The sequence below is a fragment of the Dipteris shenzhenensis genome, chromosome 5, assembly GCF_047967505.1.
Source record: "Dipteris shenzhenensis isolate YYH24624 ecotype China chromosome 5, Dip_SZ_1.0, whole genome shotgun sequence".
Lineage (NCBI taxonomy): Eukaryota > Viridiplantae > Streptophyta > Polypodiopsida > Gleicheniales > Dipteridaceae > Dipteris > Dipteris shenzhenensis.
This window is the reverse complement of record NC_141600.1, coordinates 47,622,043-47,648,273: the sequence shown is the minus strand read 5'-3', so window position 1 is coordinate 47,648,273 and position 26,231 is coordinate 47,622,043. Positions and strand designations below refer to the sequence as shown.

The 26,231-nt window shown below is 42.7% G+C and overlaps 1 protein-coding gene across 2 annotated transcripts in view; it reads right to left on the bottom strand.

Annotated features, from left to right (window-relative positions):
• The window catches only part of LOC147902111 (Major facilitator superfamily protein), a 35,222-nt gene extending 10,801 nt beyond the window's left edge, over nt 1-24,421 (bottom strand). Inside the window, exons 1-13 of one of the 2 annotated variants that reach the window (XM_087374683.1) lie at nt 23,954-24,421; nt 23,208-23,361; nt 22,532-22,669; nt 22,325-22,426; nt 16,590-16,694; nt 16,390-16,465; nt 16,215-16,289; nt 16,016-16,118; nt 11,196-11,286; nt 10,912-11,009; nt 1,439-1,515; nt 554-667; nt 252-371 (exon numbers count right to left, since the gene is read on the bottom strand). In XM_087374683.1, the coding sequence (XP_087230809.1) occupies nt 252-371; nt 554-667; nt 1,439-1,515; nt 10,912-11,009; nt 11,196-11,286; nt 16,016-16,118; nt 16,215-16,289; nt 16,390-16,465; nt 16,590-16,694; nt 22,325-22,426; nt 22,532-22,669; nt 23,208-23,260 (1,152 nt within the window). In that variant the 5' untranslated portion in view covers nt 23,261-23,361; nt 23,954-24,421. The remainder of the gene's footprint in view (nt 1-251; nt 372-553; nt 668-1,438; nt 1,516-10,911; nt 11,010-11,195; nt 11,287-16,015; nt 16,119-16,214; nt 16,290-16,389; nt 16,466-16,589; nt 16,695-22,324; nt 22,427-22,531; nt 22,670-23,207; nt 23,362-23,953) is intronic. The other variant, XM_087374684.1, reaches the window with a different exon arrangement.
• Nucleotides 24,422-26,231: the final 1,810 nt, after the last annotated feature.

The following is a 26,231-nucleotide window of genomic DNA, read 5'->3' as shown; positions in this document are numbered from 1 at the left end:
ACAGTTGTAATATCAGCCTTTTGGCAACAGTATCTTTCAGCCTTTTGTACGCAGGGGAAGGGGGGGGGGGGGGGGGCGCTATTGCAACCCAACCCAGCCTCGAATTCACACACACACCTACAGCAACAGCACGTGTCTTTGTGTGCTTTTCTTTCAATTTTATCACTATTTCATTCAGCAGTTAATAAAAGAGAGAGTGAGTTTGACTTCTACATCATCTTGTGATCGAATACAAGTGTTGGAGAGTATACCTGTGTCGCAAAGATGAACAGTTCCCCCAAAGCAAAGAGAGGAATGAACAAGAGCAGCGTTCTTGAAAGGAAGGCTGCAAAGCACAAGATGGTGCCCACAAAAGTGGTGATTGCCAGAAGCTGTGTTCAACATAGCAGAAAGGATAAAATAAGTAAGTGTTAAGCACAATCATTTGACATGCAAGGAGCCTCAAAATCTGTGGAATCAACCTGCAATAAAAAACAAGAGCATTTCTTCCTGTGGAATGAAGTCAAATGATCCCAACATATGACATCATGTCTAACTTCTCATATATTTGGACCTTGAAACCATTTGGTATAGTCGAACCAATCCAATCCAGAATGATCCCCCCAGCAACAGTCCCGAAGATGCCACAGATAACAGTCACACCTCCAAAGACAAGATCTGCATTCTCCTGTTTCCCATTCACAAATACGAGTATTAATTCCTTCATAAAAGCAAAAGTTCCAAAAACCCCTCTGTCTCTTTTGTTTCAGCCAAAATTTATTATGTCATAGCATCTTAGAAATCACATCCTGCCATGCATTCAAACCAGCTTTCTACTGACGTTGAATTAGGGTCTTTCAAACTATTGAAGGAGACCAAATGGCTTGCTCATCACCACAGCTAAGATAGTCCTGAAGTTGATAAATTGCAGGGATAATTGAAACTCACAGGTCTTAAGCAACAGTAGCATACTACAAACTATTATAGACGGCACATGTCCAAGTACACAAGCGAGCATTTAAGAATAAACTGACTTAAACTGTAGCTACACATCTCTCAAGGAGTTATCTGTGCTCCAAAAAAAACTCTTCCAAAATATGTGGCAGGGAGTTTCATAATTTTTACATGCTACAAACATGTGCCCAGTTTTCTGATGGCTACTGGTGCTTCCCTTCTTAGCATTTAACTAAATTCACGTGATTCACATGCTGCTTTCAAAAGACTTGCCTAAAAGCATAGTAAGCCTTCAATTGAGGTATTTGTGTGGATGTCGGTTTTATAGCTTTTACATATTGGGATTCTCAGATGACTATAGCTTCGTCAAGTATCTCTGAGGGGAAACATTAAAGCAAGGTTACACATGGAATGTAGCAGATTACATGCAGATGTATGACACAAATGATTAGGAAAAACTTGTAGTTAAGCCAAGCAGAAGAGACATGAAACTTGATTGACTCACCAAGTTATAGATGGAGTAACCTGCCCTTGGGCCCCAATATGAATAAGCACCAAGTACGAAGTTGAACGCTATATAACCTGTTCAATGAATACAATCAATATTTGTATCAGAGAAAAGACTCTACATCCAACGCCCTAAAATTACATGTGAAACCTTTTGGTCTGGCAGAGACCACTCGAAATCAATTGCTAGTTTTTGTCGTGTTTGTTATATATGCATTTTGAAAATTCCTTTTCACCAAGAAAACAAAAAAGAAAAAGTTTCACTATTTGGCAATGTCATATGTGCCAATATAACATGAAGAATGTAATCATTAAATGCTGCAATCAGTTAGTGACATCTAGCACCACATACTTCTACACATCTCCTTTCTATGGTACACAGAAGTACTAAAACAAGCAATGGAAAAATGCAAAGATCATGCATTTACCACACTTCACTTGTTTGGAGACTGCTACTGTCACTTTTTCTCATCAACCTACATTACACATTATGCAGAGGCAGTACAACTTACTGCCAAATAACTGAATGAGCATTTGGCTGCTTGTGAGAAAGCAAGTAGGACCTATTCTTTTGTACCAAGCGGTAGCCCCCGTTTTAGACAATATATGGCTTTCTTCAATTTCCATACCCTCCTCTCACATTTGGGGTTGTGAAGAGTTTGTGAGAAGGCAAGAACACGAGAGTTGGAGAACTCCAACAATGAATTTGGCACGTTGAGAAAAAACAGGGAGATCTAGCACTTTGTAATGAACCCAAAGCTAATCTTGAGTGACACAATTGCAATCTAGTGTTGCTGGTATAAATTTTATTGCACCATAAACTGATATACATTCTTCAGATTACAAAGAACAATTACACATCCATCCAAGAGAGCATTATCCCAATACTCCTCTTAATGAAAAATGATATCCAAAATTAACTACATTCCTAGAGGCATCATATCATCAATCTGCCTATTTAGAATTAAATTATCCAGAAAACCAAGGAGATGTCTCCAAACAAATAATTTCTCCGGTAGTGCCTTGATGAAGATAGTTTTAGGAATAGAGCAGTAAATTGTTTGGGCATGTCAGACTACCGGTAATGTTCAGTTTCCACACTTTTGATCCAATGTGCAGACCAACCACAAAATAAGACATTATTAAGAAATGTGTCAATAAAAAAACTTTTGCTGCTAAGCCATCTGCTTGCTTCATATTTATGGGAGTTTGTGGATGGCACTAAGAAAAAGGCAAAGGCTTCTACAAAGGTGATAGAGGAATCTGTAAAGAAGCAGAAAAGAGCAATTGCAACTATCAATCTCTCATAAGAGAGCATGTGGTTGATCACATTAAGGCGATAAAAATTCCTGATTAGGCCCTAGAGATCATAAGTGATCTTTGTACAGCAAAAATAGAATCTACTCACTCAGATAGGGTGTAACTGTGGTCAGCACTGCTCCTGAGCTCCTCCCTGCGTGCTAGCTACTCCACCACGTTCAGCCACCAATCCTTTACCCATCCTCTACTCTGCCTCCCTTCCTTCCGCCTCCTCCTTCAAACCACCCTGTCTCTACTATGCCTCCCTCCTTCCGCCCCCACCTTCCTTCCTCCATGCTCATGTCCACCTTTGCCCTTCAGTTGTCCTCCCCTGCCCCCCCTCTTCCACCCCATCTCGCAGTTTTCTTACAGCCCTTAGGCACTCCTCAAGACCTTCAATTCCCCCTACCCCTGCATGCTATTCACTACCACTCATAGGCTCTATTTTGACTCTGCTCAGGTAGCAGCCCCCCTAGGGCTTTTCTTTCTCTCGTTGCGAGCACACTGAGCCAAAATCAGGATTGGATCCACGAGCCTGGGACCACATATAGAGGTCATCTACTGAAGAGGGGACTTCGTTCTCCAACTCTCCTCATCAAAGACCACTCAAACATTGACACAAAGGAGTCATGTGTCCCTAGGCACACATTTGGTTTTCTTTATCCCATGGTACACGCTTTCAAAATGGATGACATGGACTTAATTCATCATGTGCCTAGGTTTCTAGTCATGCTAAGCTTTCCAAGTTTCCCCAAGCAATATAGACCTATTCTGCTTCCATAGTTCTCAAGGCTCTAGCCAACCTTTGGTACTCCTAGACGAGAACCAAAAGTACAGCTGATTGTTAAGAGCCCAGATTCCCTTCCAAGAGAGGTGTTGTTGGAGACCTTGGCTGATGAACAGTTTTGCTAGAGGATTGAGGCCACACAACTACCAAGCCAATGCTTATGTTGCAAGGAGATGACTTGTCTAGCTAGGCACTATTCACACTTTTCTAGCCGCCCTCCCATTGGAAGAGGGAAGGACATTGCGGCCAGCCCTTGAGGGATAAACCTTCCCCCGCAAGAGCTGGGATGGCCCAACAAGTGGGTTATGAACTCAAGGAAGCACACAAATAAAGACTGCTTGCTTAGTCGGTCATGCGCCAACTGACCCATGAGGCCACCCCTCTTCCAGGCAACAACCCCCAAGTTTTACAAAGGGCAATGCTTAGGAGATTGTGCCTAGCATTACAGCCTATAATATTTAGGTAGCACAATGCAGCCTAGTATTGGCGGGTGCTGCTGCTGAGGACAAAGTGTTCGATAAGAGAGTACCCATGTATAGTGCATGATTTAAAGGAGAATACTTACGAAGGGTCTCTTGATTATGAGCTATGAGTGTGCACTATAGTGAGAAAAGTTGGCCACGCAAAACCGGTACATAAGAAAGGGGCCATAGAAGCTTATTCCAATGGTGAGTGCTATGGCATATGCTGGTAGAACAAGGCTTACAAAACACTCATAAAACACACCTATTAGGCCCTAGACTACAATAACATGGTATTAGGTCAATAACCCAAAAGATGCATACAAAAAACACTATTAACTCTAATTTCTTACAAATAAATGCTTCCCAAATCATGCATACTTATTATTCGTATTCAAACTTACCCAAAATGCTATATAATAATTTAACATCAAGCATATATGGCACTATCATCATGTGGACATCAAGTAATACTAATCTATAGCAAAGCTTGACAAGCATAGTTATGATGCATGGAAGTACAATTTGGAGACAATTCTTGTTCTCCAAGACCATTGGGAATATGTTGATGGAGGAATTTCAAGTCCAACAGATTAACCACAAATCGATCCTGTTGTTATCAAAAAACAAGCAAAATGGGACAAAAAGGACAAGTATGCCGATCATTTGGTCAAGCAAAAGTGCAAGATTTACACTTGGACGATTGGATACAATGAAAACATCTAAAGCAGCATGGAATATGTTATCCACATTTTATGAATCAAAGAACACCTCAAGGATATTGACACTTAGGAATCATTTCAATCAGAGTTTCACATCAACCGCTGAGATGAGTAGTAAGGGGCAAGGACATTGACGTTCAACTTGTAGCAAGAGGTGAGACCATGAAGCCAAAAGAGCTTTAGCCAAGTCATGCATATGTTCTCAGGGTCAAGGATATTGACATTCAACTTGCAGTAACAGTGAGACCATGAAACCAGAAGAGCTCATCCGAGTCATGCATATGCTCTAAGCGTCAAGGATATTGACAATCAACTTGCAGCAGCAGGTGAGACCATGAAGCCAGAAGAGCTTGTCCAAGTCATGCATATGTTCTAAGGGTCAAGGATATTGACAATCAACTTATAGCAGCAGGTGAGACCATGAAGCCAGAAAAGCTTGTCCAGCTCATCGTAAATGGATTGGGTGAAGGTTATGAAACCCTAGTGCAAGCCATTGCGATTCCAGAAAAAGCCTTGCAAGAATTATTGTTGGGTGAAGAAATCAGGAATCGATTAATTCAAGCAAGAAACGAGTCTAAATGAGGAAGCATTTTCATCATCTAACAAAGACAAAGGCAAAGGAAAGGTAGAACAAAGGAAGTGAACACCAATATCAGCATCAATAGAAAAAACAGAATCACCCAGGAAATAGAAATGAAGGAAATCAACAGCATTAGTATTCAGGCAAAGAAAGAAAGAAAGGCAACTATCGAAACAAAGGTCATTCATCAGACACATGAAACTTTCAAGGTACAAGCAATTCTTTAAGAAATATGCCAACGATATTTGGGCATTATGAGAGAGATGCAAAAAGAGGTAACAGTATCAAGGAAGATAGTGTAACAACAAAGACAGAGGAAGAGGAAGAGGAAGCGGAAATTATGCAGATACAATCAAAACCAAGATTACGATATAGCAATAGAGAAAATATGTACATTGTAATTGAAAGCGTGAAACAAGACCAGAACAATAGTCAACTGCATGTTAAAGATGCAAATCAATATGATGACTCTCATGATCCATGGTAGAAGGATTAGAAAATGCGATCTACATTGCTGACAATATCCCAAATCCTATGAAGGAAATGATGAAGTTCCACCTTCGGGCCATTTAGAGGTTAATTACTTATTTGGGTCCTGTGGTGATATGTAGCAAATTATCTGCATACATAGAGCACTTAATGAAATGATTTATATATATTTGAGACGTCGATTGATGTACATAAAACAAAAAGGACTGTAATAACAACACTTTAGTTTGGGCTTAAGAGATAAATGGGTTCATCGAAAAAAACATTACAATAAGGAAAAAGAATTCTATGCTATTGCAATTAGTGGGGTTGCCCTATCCTGGCCGGTTCCTGTGGCAGCCTGATGGCGGGTCACATGGACACAGCCTGAACCTGGCTGTCTACTGGCCGAACTCCTGCGTGGTACCTCGTGAGGCAGTTGCCTTCATACGGGTGCATCCCCCTCCTCTCCTACACTGATCTACCCTCTCGCTAGACGGGCACACCCATAAAGAAGCCCTCTCTCCCTAACAAACAAGAGAAGACACTCTAAAACACCCCCTCTCAGCTGTTGAATGTCGGCGTGCCGCTGTAATATCTGCCCTCTTGGCTCGAAACTGCCTCAAAAATACTGGCTTAGATCTTGCACCATATGCACCTAGGCTTCGGGTACAACACAATCTCCTCGCATCTGCAACTCTGTAATCATGTCACAATCCAACTGATGCTACTGATGCCATGCAAGATCCGAACAAAATCTTGCCAGCCAAGGCCTCTGCATCATTGAGCTCATCAGCCCTCTCTAGAGACCTCCAGTCCAATCTGGTATGCCACAACCAGATCAATGAACCTCCACGAACACGAGACATATAACTACTGTAATACCAATCCTTTGCAACCCCCAAGGTCTCCTAGCAACTCATAAACCAACCGGTACTGCGACACGGAAAGCCGCCTCCTGGTCTATCACTCTTCAACCTTTGAACAAAGAGATAGTCTACAAAGGTCCACCCAGGTTGGCACGGAACCAACTCCTTTGGTCCCGAGACCCGCCTGGTAGCCTGCCTCGAATTGCAAGTACAAAAATGTCCCTACGTACTGCCATCCACTGGCAAGCCGTCCACTGTTTGGTACCAAACAGCTTGCCACAGTGTATCTACAACCAACTGCCACTCAGCATCGTCTTGTCCACTGGTGAGGGAAGATGGAACGGAGAGTTTGTAAACACCATGATCCACTCTCCCGCCCCAAGCCACCTGCCCTGTGTCATGTCTTGGATGGCCACAGAATGCTCCTCAAACTGTACCCATTTACCAGTCTTGCATAGTTCATGCACTGGCAACAACTGAAAATTCAATAATGATATAAACAATGCTTTGGAGGAATGCTTCCGCCCTCTGCATCCGGAATGATCTCGAGCCTCCCCTCTCCACTAACTAGAATTGTGGAACTATCTTTGAGGTTGAGGGACACATCACCTGATTGCAACCGAAATTGCTGGAGCTCAATCAGTGATGGGAACGTGTGCCAAGAGGCACCACTATCGAGAATCCACTCCCTGGAATCACCAACTTTGAGGGCAACCCCTTCTCCTCCTAAAGGAGATGAAAAATCCATGCCCTGCAAATGAACGAAGGCGGGGTCGATAGTTGCCGCCGAGGAACTAGTACCTTGGCCTTGACTTCTTTCTGGGCACATCCTCCAATAGTGACCCTTTTGGTCAAAATGGTTGCATGTACATTCCGCCTTCAAGGCCTCTCCCTCTGCATCCGTTCTCTTCGAGGATGAAGAGTTCCACTTCCCTTTACCTTTGCTCCATCCTTGGTTTTGCGGGGCATCCAAAATCCTCCGCACCTCCATTTTGTACAGGGTTCTATAAATGTTCTCCTCGTCAGTCAAAAACCATGGGCACAATCTCTGGCCATGTCTTCAAATCCCCTTCCTTGCCTAGAGAACCTCGTACTGAAGTGCCTAAAGCTTGTTGATGTGCTCCCGCATGGTGACTAATTTGGAGGGATCCAACAATCTCATCTGCATTCCGAGGGAGATTGCCTTCATCAGGGAGACACCCTTGTAAAGGAATGCCATGTGCTTGGCCAACGGCATGTGCTTGATGTGGTTGATAACCTAAGGAGTACGATTCAAGAAAATAAAGGAATGAACACATGTATTACTGAAGTACAAACTCCATCATCTCTCTCCAAACCCCGTAGTTGTTGCCATCCAGCTGACAGTGGACAAGAGAGGTGGGTAGAACAGGGATCTTGAATTGTTTCTCAGCCATCTCGAGTAAATTTGCCATCTTGGAGGGTGGGTGGAAAAAGAAGAAGAGAGAGGAGGTTGGGGAAAGAAGAGAGGAGGAGGATGGAAGAGAATATGGGGAGAAGAGGCTGCTCAAATGCTCGTTGCCTCCAACACCTTCTTGACAGTTCCTCATTGTCCACGCCTGCAACACCTTCTCCAAGGAATCGCCTTTGACCCCGAACTGGCCTCGCCTTCTTCAAGCTCTTCTTGCAACCAGGCTGTCCAATTCTTCCAGAAGTTAACTCCATCAACAACTGGATCTTTACACAGATCTTGACACAGGCGATGGTTTCATCCATGCGTGATGCAGTAAGGGTAGGTGGCATATGGTCCAAAACAATATCCTCGTGGCTGCCCAAAACGCCCGTGAACTGTCCGCACCTCAAACGTATGCAATTGGCACTCTCCAAAAGTCCCTCGATGACCTCCAAGCAGCCTTCTCCTTGTCCTATTATTGCTTCTCTGATACCATGTGAAAGGTGCTATGGACTTGTAAACAGCAAACTGACAGCAAAAACAGCAAACTCACAAAGCAGGAAAAATACAATGGAGGGAGAGAAACTTTCAACACCCGAGATCACGAAAAAACTCTACTGAAGCTGAGAAAACCCACTGGCCTATAAATAGGGCTCTAACCTTGCAGTAGGGCTGCTTATGCAGGACGACCTGGGTCAACCCACAAGTCAGCCTAACCCAACCAACAAGGTCGGGTCAGGTCAAGTTAACCCGACCAGTTTGGTCGGTTAGCCCCACCAATGGCCCCAAGCCCAGCCCCATCCTAACCGACTTCTGAGACGGCCTAATAATGGGTCAAACGGGCCCCTCAGGCACCCAAAAACAGCCTGAACTTGTCTATTTACATGCCGAACTCCTGCGTGGTACCCGGGCGAGATAGTTGCCTTGGTACGGGTCCATGTCCCTCCTGTCCTCTCACTGATCTACCCTCTCGCTGGGCGGGCACACCCACAAGAAGCCCTCTCTCCCAAACAAACAGACAAGAGATGACTAGCTCTAACACCTCCACCCGTCCAACTCCTCACACTTCTTCTTGAAGGCTGCATCTCCCACTCCTAGACACCCAATCACCACCAGTATCGACTCCTTCCCTTCCCTTATGTGCAAAGATGCCTCCAAACCTGCATCAAGATGTTGATCATCAAAAATTCGTTTGTGAGGGAAGCATCTAAATATATCCATTTGTGGGAGGGCTGTTAAGTTTCCCTAGGGAGGCCATGCTACAACAAAAGATCCTAGGGCTTAGACATCTCCTAAGGCTGAGAGCATGGCAAAGCTTCATAACAAAAGCTTACAACACATATATCTCAAAATCTAGGGCCTCTCTCAATGAAAAGAAACTCCCCGTCTCTATGAAAAACCAACTCACTTGTGTCAATTGATATGAGCATCTAAGGCTAGGTACTGCCAATCCAATGTGACCGTCCCCTCCATGAAGACTGCCTTGTCATATGCAAACTTTGCGTTCCAATAGGTCCTCTTGTGGATCACCAAAAGCATCCCTACCAACTTAAACATTTGAGATTGCAAGCAGTAACCCAAAGCCTACGCTATGAAGACAAAGGGAAACGGTACCACAAGGGGCAGCCTCAAGTCAAACAAAAGCCAAACGATCTCAAATGTGTTTTCCCAAATGAGGAGATGGCTTGCACTACTAAAGAACAATATTGGCATGCCTTTGATACAAGGCAAAAAGAATTCAAGTCTACTCATGATGCCCTCCAAGATCACCCAGTCCGGGAGGAAGCTGGCATGTTGGGGTGGTAGCGAAAAAGAAGATTTTTGTACGGAGTAGAAAATGATTTCACCGATGAGGGGGAAATGATCAAGAGAAGAGAGGTCTAATCTAACACCGCTTTCTAGGAAATCTAGCATGGCTCTCTAGGAGGAACAGCACTCCTTCGACAAGGGGAGGTCACCAATCTGCTATCCCCCACCCTTGTAAAAGGTGAGTAAGTTTTGGTAGGTTTTGGCAAGGACAAGTCTGAGGAGAAGCGGTTCTGGCCCTCCACCATCGCCAGAGCTGGAAAATTATATGGGTTCTCCATGGACTTAGCAACTCTTTCTTTGGATTCACATGTCTCTGACAAGTATATGTCCATGGGGTATTTTGCCTCTCTCCTCCTGGCCAGCCTGCACATATTCTTAGTCAGACGATTTCCTTTATTCTACCCTTGGCAAAAATACATACCCTACTCGGTGGGGCTTTGGGTGGGTCTGCATCCTGTTGATGGTCTTTAGATTGTGGTGAGTCCAAGATAGCAGCGTTTGGCGAGCTCTTCCTACTATCCAGAGAGGAGACGCCTTATGAAATAAGGACAGGCCTTCACCAAATGGCCAAACTCCCTGCACCTGAGACAATGCAAAGAGTAGTCTTGTCACGACCACCCACACTTGAGGAGCTCATGCAAATAATCTGAAGGGACGGAGTGTGTGGGTCCTTCATCAACCATGCATTTGACACCCCATCCTCAATGAGGGCTGAGGCCACAGTTGAGGGTGATGCCAGCATGATAAGGCTTAAGGCAAACACAGTGAAAACCAGCAAAAAGCAGCCAGTTATTCTTCATTGGTGTTGATATTGGCTTGCTGCCTTGCATATCGAATTTCTCAAGTACTTTCTCTACAGTATTCTTTTTATATACAGAAAAGGGCGAACAGAGATCGGTATACATGTTATAGAATGCAACTGCTGATGAGTGGTATCTGGATGTGGCATTTGTCAAGTTCATAAAATCAAACAAGAAAAATGGTCCCCCTGCTTTAGTACCTTGAATTATCTAAATTTGCTGACTCAACTACTCAACAGCAATGTAAATAAGAAAGTAGATTTACCCAGGACATTAATTGTGTAAGCTCTACTCCGGAAAAGGGCCTTGACATCCTCCCAAAACACCTTGCTTTGTTGAATGAAGCTTTGAAGTCCTTGTTTCCTACAGAGAAACATCCATTTTCAAGATAAGGGTACACAGGAATCAAGGTTAAATGAACTTAGGTAACACAAAGTTGTAAACATTAAGCTTTTCATGTGTGTGGAGACATCAACAAAAGAAACGAAACCTAAAACATGTCTGTGGAGGGATTAACAAAAAACCATTAACAAAACAAATGACACTTACGAATTTCTAAGGTATAAGTTCAAGTTTGAATTGCTTCTGTCAGCATCCTGCAAACTTTCATCTTGAGGTCTTCCATCTAGTTCCCCTCCATCTAAAAATAGAAAAATGAAAGCAATTTGGAATCTGAACTTGAAAAACTGTGTCTTTATATGCAGTTATGAAAGTGAGGGATAGGTATAATGAGCTTGGTTCCCTCCTTTCATGGAAATAAATCATTGCATTATTTTAGATGTGATTATTGCATTACTTAGAAAACTGTCAAGTTCATGAATGTGCATGAAATTATTATACTCCCAGCTGACAGATAAATATTCACTTGACAACGTCGGTGTCCTTCATGTTTGAATATACATGTCATTTCATGATTCTATCAAAGTCAATGGGTCACACTCATCCAACCATGTCAAAACAACATTAATAAACCTTTATCAACACCTTGATAGTTAATCTAACCGTGTGAAATTTTGGTTAAGCCAGGCTAGCCAAAGTTCACCCAGTCAATCGTGGTCAAACTAACCCTAACCAAGACCAAAATTAAAGAAAAGGTTGTTTTAACGAGGGTCTACAAAATTCAAACCAAGTTCATCGAAGTCAAAGCTGGTCAAATCTGATCAAAGGGACTCTAGCTAATATTTCCCAAAGTCTGTGTATGCCTTTGATGTAATCAGAATACTTCTATTTTATGAATTAGGGCTGAGTCAAACCCTTGTTAACAAAATCTGTAAATGATCAAAATTATCCAAAGGTACCAATACATGTAATCTACACAAAGAATGACTCAAACGAATTTTGGTGAGTTTTAACTGCATTGGCAGGTGAGAACAAGGCCTCGAAAGGTATTGCACTTGCCACGCACATCATATTAACACAGGCTAACATTGTACGATGTTGCCACAACCTACTAGCCCAGGTTCTAAAGTTGGATGTATGTGAGTTGGTGTTATCGCCTCAATTGTGTTACCAACTGTCCCAAAGAACTGCTCTCCTTCACAAAATAAGATATATTACCAGGCACCATGGTGCAGAGCATCAGGAAGGTACGCCCTTGAAAGGATGGGTCAATAGGACCACGCTCGTCAAAAACTACCTTGGATTAATGAGTATCACTTCCGCAGGGGGCTTTGTAGCCCCTCTCCTCCATTCTACTAACACATATTTAACCCTTGCAGAGTGACACAATAGATTCACTTCAGGGTAGACAGTTGTCTTTTCTTCTTCCTCCGGTTTGGTGCATTATTTCAGTAGTCAGCTCAGTACAATTTGAGCACTCCTACAGTTTATCGGTGATTCTTAGATCAGGTACGTCCACAGACAAGTATCCCTCTTCCTTTTAATTCCTAAAGGAGATAGATGCTTTCCAAAGTTCCTCTTCTCCCTTAGCCCCCCTGCCAACCGTCATACAGATCCCATGGAGCGGTGCCATGGTTATTATGCTGATGCAAATTTCCTCAAGATGGCAGCCATGTTATAGGGATGTTTTCAATGAAGCAAGCCAACAAGGGGCTACATCAGAAAAGGATGCTGCAGAACTAACAGCACAGAATGATAGATGTAGGGCCGTTCTAATGATTGAACCACCATACTTATAAAGGATATGAAGGGAAGACAAAAATCCTTTTCCAATACTGGTCTCGGTTGAACTAGCTCAAGAGTTACTTTAATGTGGTCCAAAAAACCGAGGATGAGAAGCGGCCCCTTATCTCCATGGTTATTATGCTGATGCAAATTTCCTCAAGATGGCAGCCATGTTATAGGGATGTTTTCAATGAAGCAAGCCAACAAGGGGCTACATCAGAAAAGGATGCTGCAGAACTAACAGCACAGAATGATAGATGTAGGGCCGTTCTAATGATTGAACCACCATACTTATAAAGGATATGAAGGGAAGACAAAAATCCTTTTCCAATACTGGTCTCGGTTGAACTAGCTCAAGAGTTACTTTAATGTGGTCCAAAAAACTGAGGATGAGAAGCGGCCCCTTATCTCCATGCATGTCATAGGAAAGCTTTAACTGGGTACAATGAAGAAACCATCACAAAATGCCCGCATGAGCTGATTTGACATTTTCTGGGAGATTTTGCAAGGATTAGGAAAAGAGGTTCTTTTGACCCCTACATTTATAGTGGTTGAAAGACTAATATCCTCTCCCAAATGATGTGATGCTTGCTAGACCTGGCTAGGAGTACAAGTGTGGGAAGCATGGCCATCACTTAGGCAGCCCAACAGCAGCGAGCAGGGCTGTGACATAGCAGGTTTCCATGTGGGCAATTGCAGCATAACAACAGGATAAGGGGCTGCAAATGACAGTTAACTGCGGGTGGCAGACCTTGTCAGAGAATAGCTAGCCAACCTCGTCATAACTTGCAGCAGAAAGTTGATGCAAAGGGACTATCAAACTTTCTCCAAACTTAGACCACACAAGGGCACGAAGTAGACGAACTAGAGTCTGTCCTAGAACAGCACAAAGTACAGCACAAAAGAATCTTTATAGAGCTCTACCAAAAATAGTGGACTGTAGATACATGTGTAAGCCCCAAAATGCCAACCAAGTGTGCGTGTGCATATGGCTGTGAAACTTGAATGACTGAAGTGTTGTCTACTAAGTCCTTAGAGAGAGACATAATAACCCAACCGCATCTCCTTTTTCTTTATGAAAGTAAGGAGTGGCATTCTAAATAAGCAGAGAAATTTGTGCAGAAAACTACTCCAACTGAGCTCCTTCATCACTCTGGTTTTCAGTTTTCCATTTTACTCTACATGCAAAAAACCTGCCTTTGTCCATTTAGATCAGCTCTCCAATACATGTATTAAAAAGACTGCAAAACAGAACTGAAAGGATAAGATGCAGGACTACTCTTAGTGTCTTCCAACGTGATGATGACTGATGCAAGGCATCAAAAACATTTACCACATTAGGCATGACTACTTAGATTTTGGCCAAGGCCCAAGCAGCCAGACAGGCCGGCAAATGAGCAATATATCGTGAGGGCGTGGCCATAGGCGCCTGTTGCTTAAAACTCAAAAAATTAAAAAACTTTAGAAACGTCTATTTTAAGTACAAAATATATTCAAAGAATATATAAAAATAATTTAAAAACAGGTTTCATATGCAATTCACATACCATGTATGATGAGACACATTATTTTCCAGATGGAATCTACAAGAACTAGTCATGATACTATCTGATAGAAAACTGCATAATACAGACTACATTAAACATTGGAGATGTAAGATCAAACTTTGAAGTTTGAACTTTGAGCTTTTGAGTGTAAATATTTAACACAATACATCCTGTACAGATGTAAGACAGTCTAATGTGCTGGAAGAGGAGACCAGGAATCGGAAGAGGAGCTCTGCCAAAACGACCAGCAAAGAGCCAGCCAGCCCCAGCCACTACCACCAGGAGCTTAGCAAGTCCAATACGCAATTAAGTGGTGCACTCGCTGAGCAGCAGCAAAGAATATGCAACTAGACAGCTCACCTACAAAGAGACTTAGATAAACAAGCATGCATGATTTGCATCATGATTTTCAGTCATTCGCATGCACCACATGAGGATTTGTGTGCAAGATGGTTTTGACTAGCCACATTTTGCAAGACAACAGTTGCAGGTTTGAGGCTCAAGGTTACTTATCACACAGAGGTCACCTTCTATTGGCAAAAGCCGATGCCCACTAAGCTTGGTTTCAAATAATTTCAAAATTCAAACTTAATATCAAGTAAATGAACGGCAAAAAGGAGCATTTGACTCTTGAAAGAGCAGAAATAAATCTCTTCCAGAGTGTCGAGCAAGAAAATGGGTGCATCTGAATGGGGTGGATGAAACAAGAGAGGGATGGGAACTTTGAGTCTACCCAGCGAACAAGAAGGGGGAACTCGACAAATGAGAAGCCAGGAGAGCTCACTTTGGAGAGCTAGCCGGCTTCAAGTAATGTTCCCTAGAGTGAAGAGGAAGCCTAACATGGGAGATACAGTGTGGCACCGGGTGCTAAGAACTTGCCAAGATTTTATAGACCCCTAGTTGTTTGGCTATGCTCCACCTTCCCACAGAAGCACATAGTTGAGATACAATATTATTCTACGCATTCTATGGCAATGCCCTCTCCCTTTGCCTTGCCATGTATTGTTATAAAAGTCTGAAGAGACCAGGTTTCAGCCAAAGTGGCCTTTGGCTGCCAGTAATACTTCCAGAAGCATCAGGACCCAACCCACGTGTACTGTGGTAAGTAAATATTTCTTCATTCTTCCGACAATCTACCTCTAGAGGATTGTTTGTGGGTCTGTGCTAAACCATGCATCTATGAGGTTGCTTGAAGAATACAAATGGATGTCCAATAGGTTGGGAGATTGTGTGCAGCTCATGAAGCAGTCCAGATGACTTATTCCTTAAGAGCTAGTTGAGCGCATGTGATCTGTGATTCTGTGTACAACCAGCTCAAAAAGGGCCTCATTTGCTGAACAACATTAGTTTGTTGTCTTTAAACACTGCGCAAGTAGCTGTTTCGCCTTTTATAGCAACTAACTGTCCTGGCTTGAGCAGCATTTACTAAAGTATAGGAGTTTATACTGTGTGAGAATGCATGCCAAGAATCCAACATTACGTTTTGCTGCTACACAGCTGACAAAAATTTTGGACCTTCATGCAATGTCCAGGTTAATGCCTTACTAGAGGTGTGCTATTTAGATCAACATCAATGGCACAATAAAACAGACAAGTCTACATCAAATGTGCTATAGAACTGCTCTTCCCCTATTTAATCGAAAAAAAATGCCTTGGCAAACTCAGTCCTTAATGTGATGTACAAAATTCACACAATACCTTTCATTTCGATTGGATGTGAAATGAAACCAAAAATAGCAAAAGGAAGCATTACAATAGCTTCCCCCCAAAAGGCAGCTCGCCAGCTCAACAGACTGCCAACCTGCAGGGAAATTAATGAGCATGAACCATCCACAGCCCTAAATTGGGAGCCTAAAGAGTAAGCTTACTTATAAAAGGGGTACATAGAATTACCTACCACACCTCCATACACGTAACCCAAAGCCATCCCAACAGGGATGCACATGTAGAAAAGAGATAACCAGGCTGTTTTCTGCAAAAAGCATAAGAGCCCCCTGAGCAAAGAAAGGTTCCAGTCTTACTGTTGGGAAGCTTAGGCTAAGCATATGAAACAAATGTTGCCACTTACTAACCTTGTTAGGTGGAGCATTATCAATAACATATGGTGCTGCAAGACTGATAAAAGATGCTTCTCCCACACCTACCAACCTATGAGTAAAGTCAAATCGCCATTCGAATCTTAGATTCAAAAGATTCAAGCATAACATAATCTTTGGCCCATTTGCAAGGTCTGTTAAAGCTGTGGAATCTCCAATGGCAAGAACAGGCTTACATTCGAGCAATTGCGATAGACCAAAAATTTACTGAAAAACCACAGGCAGCGGTTGCAAATGTCCACACTGACAGTCCCACTCCGATAAGCCTAAAAGGGTTGCACCTGCAGACGTACCAAAGAAAATAAAGTTAAAGCACAGCAGAGAGTAACAGCTGCACATTCAGACATACAAAACTGTCAGAAAACTTAAAAAAAGTTGTAACAACTGAAAATCTATAAAAATATTAAAATACCACTGGCTCAAAGGAAGGTGAAAACTTATCTCAGGACAGGTTTCTATTTGAAAGAAAGAAAAAAGTTTATTAAAAGTCTTCGGAAGACCAAAAAGGGTCTATGAAAGAGAGAGATTCATACACAACAGAGCTGAAACTGAGGCCATGTAAAGAATTATATAATCAGATTGGAAAAAGCCCCCACAAGCACAACATAAGTGTTTCATACAGATAGTACATTGCCTAGACATTTCAAAGAGAGCCAGGAGACAGGTCATGCTGATATTCACCCAGACATAAACCTGAACATACAAATATTGTAATGACTGAAAGATTATAAGAGAAACAAATACCAATAGTCCAAAACAAGTAAAGACTTAACCTCATTTTTCCTTGGACATATTCATAAACAAAGATCTGAAAACTTTCATATAGTACTGGAAAGTGCTGGCACAAGATAGCATAGACATTTCATGAATATAGTTGACTGGTTGTTCAGAGCAGTGTTGATCCATACTCAAGGTACGGTATTTAAAGTTTACAGGTTTCCAAAAAAATGTCTTTTCCATACTGCTGCCCAAAAAATATTTACATACATTTAAAAAAAATGTTGCAATTCTTATAGTCTTAACGTTCACAAAGAAAGCATGCGATATGAATTCTTGTCTAATCGGGTTGCACAACAGAGAGCTAAACTATTCAGCGACTGCATAACATGACGAAATAATTCACGAGATCCCTCAGTTCTAGAAACCTTGAACAATTGTATGAGAGAAGATCTTGTCACATGCGTGGACTTCGTTGGGCACAAGCTTGCTCACAGCTCTGCATGCACTGTGGATTCATTCAAGGGCTGCATGTGATGGGTGTAGCCTGGGCTAACGCAACTATGAAGATAGCAACACACAGGGGAGCGATTTACACCTTTAGGTTTTTTTTGGAAATGCTATGCCATGATTTTAAAAGTACTGTACAATCCAAACCGATCCTTGATGAAGAAGCTTCACACAACAGTTGGCTGGCCCTCAATGAAGAGGCTGAAGATGGCTGGCCAAGGAAGTAGGAACCTCATGGCTCACTAGGTGTAGAGGCTACTGAGGCTGGAAGGTGGGCTGCTGAAGATGGAGCTTTGACGAACCCTCCATAAGTCGGCATGGTTGGCATAAAAGTTAAACTTGACAAGTCACCTCCACCTTTTTTATGTGTTTCATCATCATTGCTCTTGCAATGCCGACAACTGCTGCTTCTGCTCCTCCAAGGGGCATACTATCAGTGCTGTTGTCCCAGATATCCACGATTCTGCTCTAGACTGCCCTTGTGGCTGACCACCAACTGCTGCTACTACTCCAGAGGCCATACTATCAGTGCAAATCTACATGATGCTGCTCTAGATCGCCCTTACTGCTTGACACGACCACGATTGCTCCTGGAAATCCAGACCTGCACACAAGCACAAACCACCGATCATAGAACCACAAAGAGAGGTGCAGGCATGCTCACCACCCAACCATGATGCTCACGGGTCTAGGACCCGTAGAATCCGAGCATCCCCCAAGCCATAGGTTGGGCTGCTGGCACGAACATCTACATCCAACCAGTCCACAACCTCTTGGTGTCCCATACCACGAGAGTGCAGGGCCGCAGGACTGCACTGGGAATTCGGGCTACGCTAGAAAGCAGGTGCGCGTCCGCAACACGATCCAGGATCCAGACCAGCAAGGAAGAGCTAGACCTGCTCTGACTTGCGCTAATTAAAACTGAACCCTTGGGCCCCTTATATAGGCTTTGGCCCAGTGCCGCTAAAAATAGCTGGAACCCCAACTCGTCCGTTGCCCTTGCAACCCAACCAACCTGAGAATCGCCTACCTAGCCCCTAGCCTCCCCAAGCTATCAAAGCTAGTTCTGTGCGCCTAAGCACACAGCAAATACGATCCGTGCACATGACATCCTCCCCTTCCTCTAAGAACTCACTCCTAAGTTCAAAAGAAAGTCCGGAAACTCTCTTTGAAGGTTAGTCAACATCCCCCATACAGAGTTTTCCTCGACATGATCCTTCCACTTAATCTTGTATTCCGTGATTCCTATTTCTAACTTGACGTTCACAAAATCCAAGAATACTCTTAGGCTCGTGCTCTACAAAGGTTAAATCTTGAACCTATATAAGTTACTGAGGAGTAACTACCTGATCCTCAGCACCCAGCACTCCTTTCACTGTGTACTGACATGAAAGACTGGATGAATCCTTACATTAGGAGGCAAATCCAGTTCATATGCAACTTGGGCAATTCTTCGGATAACCTTGAATGGACCACGGTATCTGGGGGATAACTTCCTAACCTGTCCAGTACTGAGACTCTTGGATTCCTTGGGAATACGCAGGTATACCATCGTTCCAATAGAGAATTCTCCAAGCGAACGATGTCTATTAGCATGAAATATGTCCCTATCTTAGGCACTTCTAATAGACTCCTTGGCAAACTGCAACATCTCTTGCATGTCCTACAAGAATCATCATTCTTGATTCCCTTGAATCCGACCATTACTAGAGATTTACGTTGAAACCCGTACATAAGCATAAAAGGACTGAAACCAGTACTAGAATGCTTTGCACTGTTATAACCAAATTCAACCATGGGTAAATAATCTTCCCACGATGACTGCCTCTTGGAAACATATGTACAAAGCATATCCTCTAGAAGTTGGTTCACAACTTCCGTTTGACCATCAGACTAGGCATATTCACAGGAACTCAAACTAAGAGTGGTATCCAACTTGTCAAAGACAAGCGTCCAGAATTCACACGTAAACTTAGAGTCCCAGCCGTAACCCATACAGATAATATAATTGGTCAACAAACTGTTGAGCCAACTGAGTCGTTGTGATCGTGGATCTAGTACATATAAATCTAGCCATCTTTGTCAAGCGGTCCAAGATAATCCATATGGAGTCATGACCCTTGCACGTTCGTGGCAATCCCGTAATAAAATCCATGGAAATACTTTCCCACTTATTACCAGGAATATCCAAGGGTTGTAGCAACCCCGCCCTTCTAAGGCGTTCTGCCTTGGTCACTTGACAAGTCCGGCAACCTATTACATAGTCCTAAACAAATTCTCTCATCTCAGGCAAGTAAAAACTATGTTTCACAAGAGACAGAGTCTTGTATACTCCAGGATGTCCTGCACTAGGTATGTCATAACACTCCCGAAGAATCCTGGATCGAAGATCTGACACATCTGGTACACAATTTTTTTCATTTCGGAACAGCAAGCCATTCCAAATCATCCACTGACATCCTGCCGCTGAACTGTAGGTGGCACAATCCCCGAGTCTCAGTCAATCATAGCGCTACCATCCTGGACCTTCTACCAATAATGACTGAAATGACTATCAGCCGTGCAAAGCCCTCTCAAGGATTGAAATACATCAGAGGTTATCTCGGTAAATGACAAAGCATTCACCATCTTAATCCGACTGAGGACATCAACAACACTACTCAAAGAACCTTTCCTATACCCAATCTCAAATCAAAATCCTGCATCAACTCAGCCCATCGAGCCGTCCTGCCCCTCAAATCATCCCCTTCACACACATATCGGATCGACTAATGATCAGTCAAGACGACAAATATGGGACCATACAGGTAATGCCTCCAACCCGTGAGAGCATATCCAACTGCATGAAGTTCCTTTCCATGGTAGGCCAACGTATTGAGTATCATCGAGCTTTTTACTCTCAAAAGCTACAGTAGGCCCTCTTGGAATAATGCTGCCCCGATAGCATAGTCACTCGCATCGGCCTCTAACACATAAGGCCGGGTAGGACTAGGCAATGCTAGAGCAGGCGCACTCTTGATACAATTTCTCTAAGTATCGAAAGCCTTGTTCAAATCCTCATTCCAAGTAATAGGTTGTGTAGACCTACGGCCACGACCCTTCAATAAGTTGGTCAAGGGGTCCATGATTTTAGAATAATCACGAGCTGATTGTCTCAAAAATATAATAAATCCTAGGAAAGAACGAAGTTGTTTCACTGTCTCAGGTATATGCCAAGTCAAAACCTTTTGACTGCAGTCTTCATCAACGCTAACACCTTCGTGAGTAATCTTGTGTCCTAAGTGAACTATCAGTTTCATGAAGATATCACATTTACTAAGCTTGGCATAGAGCTTATTCTATCTTAATAAAATTAAGATGTAAGATGACCAATATGGTCCTCTAAAGTTGTCACGAGAGCGTGATTTCTAGCAAATGCATATTGGCCTGCATGTGGGCCGGACCTTGGGAAAACAAGGGGCGAGGTCAAGGGTTGTTTGATGTGCTAGAACCCCTAGCATTTGTGCCTTGGGGGCAAATGAGAGATCTAGGGCCAAGAGGGGCCCAAATAACCTTAGGAATTGAAGTTGGTCATTGGTGGGGTTTTTAAAAAGGCCCCACTACAAGGGTCCTAGGGGCAAATGAAAGCCATTGGCGCAACCTAAGGCATGGGCTGCCACGTGGCATGCCCATGCAATCCCTTTTGGAAAGGAAGGCCTCATGAAGGAAAAATGGCGCAGAGAATTGCATACGAGGGACAGGGATCTAACGGGGGTTCTCAAAGCCTGCAACAATGGATGCCTGTGACCGTACAGCTATACGGGGTGTTCATGATCGTTGACGAACGACTATATGGAGCGTTAGAGTCCTTGGTGGTACGGCCTAGTATGGATGCTAGTATGGAAGGCACGTGATTGTTACTCTAACTAACTCGTTCCTTGACGTCAGCCATATCCCCATCGTTTATAGCATCACTCTCTCGTACTTAGCTTTGCAACCCTAGATTATTAAATGCATTAGGGTCATCAACCCGGATCTTCTAGCTGCCACCCAATCACTTACTGAGGCATTGCACCATTGCAGGCTCCTCCAAAATGCATGACAACCTACCTTATGAAGCATAGAATCCTAAGCCCAGGTTTGGTGACCCATTCATGTTTCCAAAGCCTTGTTACTGACCTACCCCGTTGAAGATTACAATAGCCTATCATTGTCCATGGGTTGGGTAGGTAGTCTACTAGTCGCCCACCTGAACGAGCAGTGCCAAGGACATTGGATAGGATAGGTTTTGCCCTCTTTATAGAGGCCGTTGAAGTGGGGTGTGGCATTTTCAAACTCTGAAAATTCAGATGCCCAAAGCGTCCAAATTGAAAGATCTATTTCAGGATAGGAAGCATGCTTTCACTTTCTCCTTCACCCCTGTCCATGTTTTCTGCAATTTCCACCACAAACCCGCATCTTTTATCATGTACTTGGCATCATTAGCCATGCATACACATCAATTATCACCAAGGGGAATCATTTTGCAAACAACAAAAGCCTATCCATCATCCATCATTGAGTTGTATGCAGCTAAAAATTAAATAAATGATTAAGCGGTATTAACAACCTCATTGGCATTTGCATAGTGTTCAGATGACTCTGGCTTTATTTTCACAGCCATTGCTTGTCCAAGGTCTCCTGGGGGATAGCGAAAGAGACTTACATTTTTGCCAAATGAGCAAAAATGGGTGACGCTATCAAAAGTCCAACCATGAATGCTGACGACAAGACTCCATCCTCAAAATTACTAAGGCCGAAATCTCCCCTGCGCGGCAAGCAGAACAAGCAATCAATGAAACAGCATACGAAAAGACCCTAAGAACAGAACTCTATATTACACTGAGTATGTAAAGCCCTGAAAGTTCCTTACTGTATTCCGCTGCCACTGTAGCAAGTTTCTGTAGGGTTACAGGTTGAGTTTGCTATAGATCCATTTACCCCATTACTGGCTATAGTTCCACGATCCAGATAGTTTAAAAGGTTGACCACACAAAATATTAAAAGCATCCTGTAACCAATGCCACAACGTCAATTACTTGGAGGTAAGAAGAAAACCCGCCTTCACAAACTTGTTGTTCAGAAACAGGCCTGAGGCCACCATATCTCTTGAATGGCCTAGAACAGGTTTTTTAAAACAAGGAATCAATTAGCTTTTCTAACCATCATCAACTAAGGCAAGTCGTTAAAGATTTACAGCTTTCTTCCCTTGCTGTGATGAGAACCAGCACAACACAAAGCACTATGACGGGCAACCATTACATATAAAGAAATATGTCCCAGAGTTAGCTGTCTCAGACATTTCATCCTAAGGTTCAATTATTAACTGTGTTCTTCCTTGCTTAATCCTCAAGAAGCAAGCCAAACGAATGCAGTCTTGATTCCTTATTCAAGCAAATTTCAGTAAATGCCATTTATGAAGATTGCTCAGAAAAAACTTCTGCTTAACTTGGAGGTGTAATGAGTGGCTGGGATCCAAAAATGAAACAAGAAACCACCATCGAGAGTTATTGACAAAAGAAGAGCAGGACACTCCATGAGTAACATACCGTTCCGGTGTAAACCATCTAGGCTGATTTTCAAATGCCGAAGGCCCAGCCATTATGTGATTGACTTGAATTCACGAGGCAAATCAATCTACCATTTGCACTCTCTCTAATGCACCCAGCAGTTACAGGAGCATTGAGAATTGCATGAAAGTTTCTGTTACAAATAAAAGTGCTGTTAGAAGGTTCCATGGAATGAGACACGCCTAAAGGCTGTCAAACGTTGCTGTACTCAAAGAAATGATACTCCTTAATGAACGTGTTTCAGAAGCTTAAAATTGACCGTCTCCCACTTTAGGAAAAGCATGTTAAGCCGGCTAAGAATCACTAGAGTCTCGCATTTTATAAGCGTGCCCCAACAGAGGCCGAACATTCCTATGACTATTGTAGAGACTCTGATATACGATGGGCCCTTATTGTCACTGTAACGGGGTGCCCAAAGCAGACTCTGTACAGCGCTATTTCATCAGATTCTGTATTCTGCGACTGCGCATCTGTGTACGCAATACATCTTTACAGAGGAATGTGGGAGAGGCCAAAAGAAAGTAGATCGTTGAAAAGATGAGCTGCCCATGTCTCGGGCAGTTATGTCTCACAGAATTAAAAGATGCAAGAACACATTCATGACTGACAATCCATTCTACAACCAGACAATCATAGCAATGCCAGAACATCGGGCCTGAAGCTACCAGTCCACAGAATTCCCACCAATCCGTTTACTTGACAATTAAGAGGGCGCTTCAAACTACCTGGAAGCCACTTCAAAGACCCATCAGAATACTGCAAGGTGGCTTGTGGTGGATAGTTGAGAGAGCACCCAAATCGATGCCTCGTCACACGAAACCTGCGTAAGTAGCGTGAAACCGAATCCTCGATGAAATCGACATACGCTAGAAGGATAATCTCGACGACTGTTGATGAGGACTTGAGAGGATTGCTGAGCGCGAAATTAGGACACCACGACGACTTCAATGCAATTAGAGGCACATGTTCAGATTGAAATTAAGCTTGTGATCTCCCCTCTTAACATGGTTGACTCTCTCTCTCTCTCTCTCTCTGTCTCTCTCTCTCTCTCTCTCTCTCTCTCTCTTCCCTTCTATTCCCTTCCTGCCGACCCTTGCCTCCTTAGACCGTTTGCATCCTTCAAGCATCCGATTGCCTTCCGTCGTACAGACATCTCACCTAAACTTTGCCAAAAATCTAGCTAAAGAGGGTTCTTGATGGGTCTCAAGTTACAAATTCATACATTTACCTAGGCCATTAGGCTAATAAGGGTCTATGAAGTAAATTTTTGGGCCAAAGTTTGTTAACCACTTCATCCAATGCCCTATTTTGGTCAAGCTAAACCGAATAAAAAGTGGTTATTGAATAATATATGTTATGTGTTAATCATTTCTAAGCATTTAAGTGGTAGCTCAACTACTCTTATTTTCATTAAAAGCAAGGCCATAGTGGTTTTGCCACCTTGTTTTCCTTTGTATTTGGTTAAGTTGACCGTGTTAACAAGTGGGGTTAGTGCTAATCATGTTTTAATTTTAGTGTGAATTAAGTTATGAATGGTTGCCTTCCTTTAGTAGTACCTCAATTACTCTTGGGCAAACTCAGCAATGTTCCCAACAACTAAAAGTAGGAGCATTTACATCCAAGATAAGAGGAATCTATGAGCAATAGGTTGTTTGAGGAGAAGAGCGTAGGCATGCAAGCTTAGCATAACAACAAAATCCTATGAGCAACAGATGATTTTTTAAAAAATCAGCGTGATACATAGGAGTGGAAGCAAAAAAACTCTAGCTAAACATGGAAGCTAAAAAACAATAGCTAGACATAGACACTGAAACAACAAAGAAGGTGTGGTCAAAGGACAAGCAAGGTGGTCTTAAATGCACAACACAAAAGCACAAAAAATGTGAAGTTGGTTGGTCTAAATAAAGACTGTCAAACAGTAAAAATGATGGAAAGCATAAAAATCATAAAAGCAACAAAACCTAGTTCCTCTTACACCACTTACATCAAAGTCCTTTCTTAATTGTGTGCCTAAGCCCTTACACCAATTATATCAAAGTCTTTTGCTAAGTAACTAATTTTTTATTTTCCCCAAAACTAAAGGAACATACATAAACAAGAGAAAATTTATTAGCACTTCATTGTTTAAAGAGCATTCTAATGAAGCTTTTTTACTCATCTTCCAAACCATATGGGTTCCACAATTTTACACAATGAAGGATGAGAGCTCCAATTTTCTAGCTTAACTTAATGTGGCATCCGAGGTGGTTAAGGCTCATGCCTACCTCGTTGACTGTAGGTGTTCAATCCCTATCAGGAGCTCATTGCTCAAAGAGCACCCTTTTCCTTGTATGTGTGAGTTTGTGAGTGAGCCAAAAAATAGGTGCCTTGCTTTTCACGGATATGCTCTTAGCCTTTAAAAATGGAAGCCCTACTTCGTCATGGATAAATGGTAATTTTCATGTGCTTCTCTCTGCAGGACAAATGCCACCAATTAGTCCAACAAGATGAGACCTTGGACACAACATAAAGAATTTTGTGGGCTTGCTAACATCCACCAATAGCCTCACCGCATCACAATGAGGAAATGTATTGTTAAACATGACTTGGGACCCTTAGTGTTTCTTTTAAATCTCTCTCTCTCTCTCTCTCTCTCTCTCTCTCTCTCTCTCTCAATGAGATAGTGCCAAGTCCAATTGGACTCTCATATAAATCATTACATTGCATTAAATTGTAGTCTATGAGGGAATCCTTGTCGACCACCAAGATTGCATAAATTACATGCAATCCACGTGGAGTCCTTTTTGTTAACATCATATTTTGAGCAGCATCCTTCTGCAGTTGTACCACCTTGTTTCAAGAGTTAGGGAGGCATGCAAACTATTTATTTACATCTCTGTTGTTATAAATTGTGGGCCTTTGGGGCCTTGGTGTGATCCTAACCCCCCCTCGTGGTACCTTGGTGTAATAGGCTTAATTGGATGTTGGAGGGGGTGGAAAGGCCCCTTAATGTGTGTAATGACA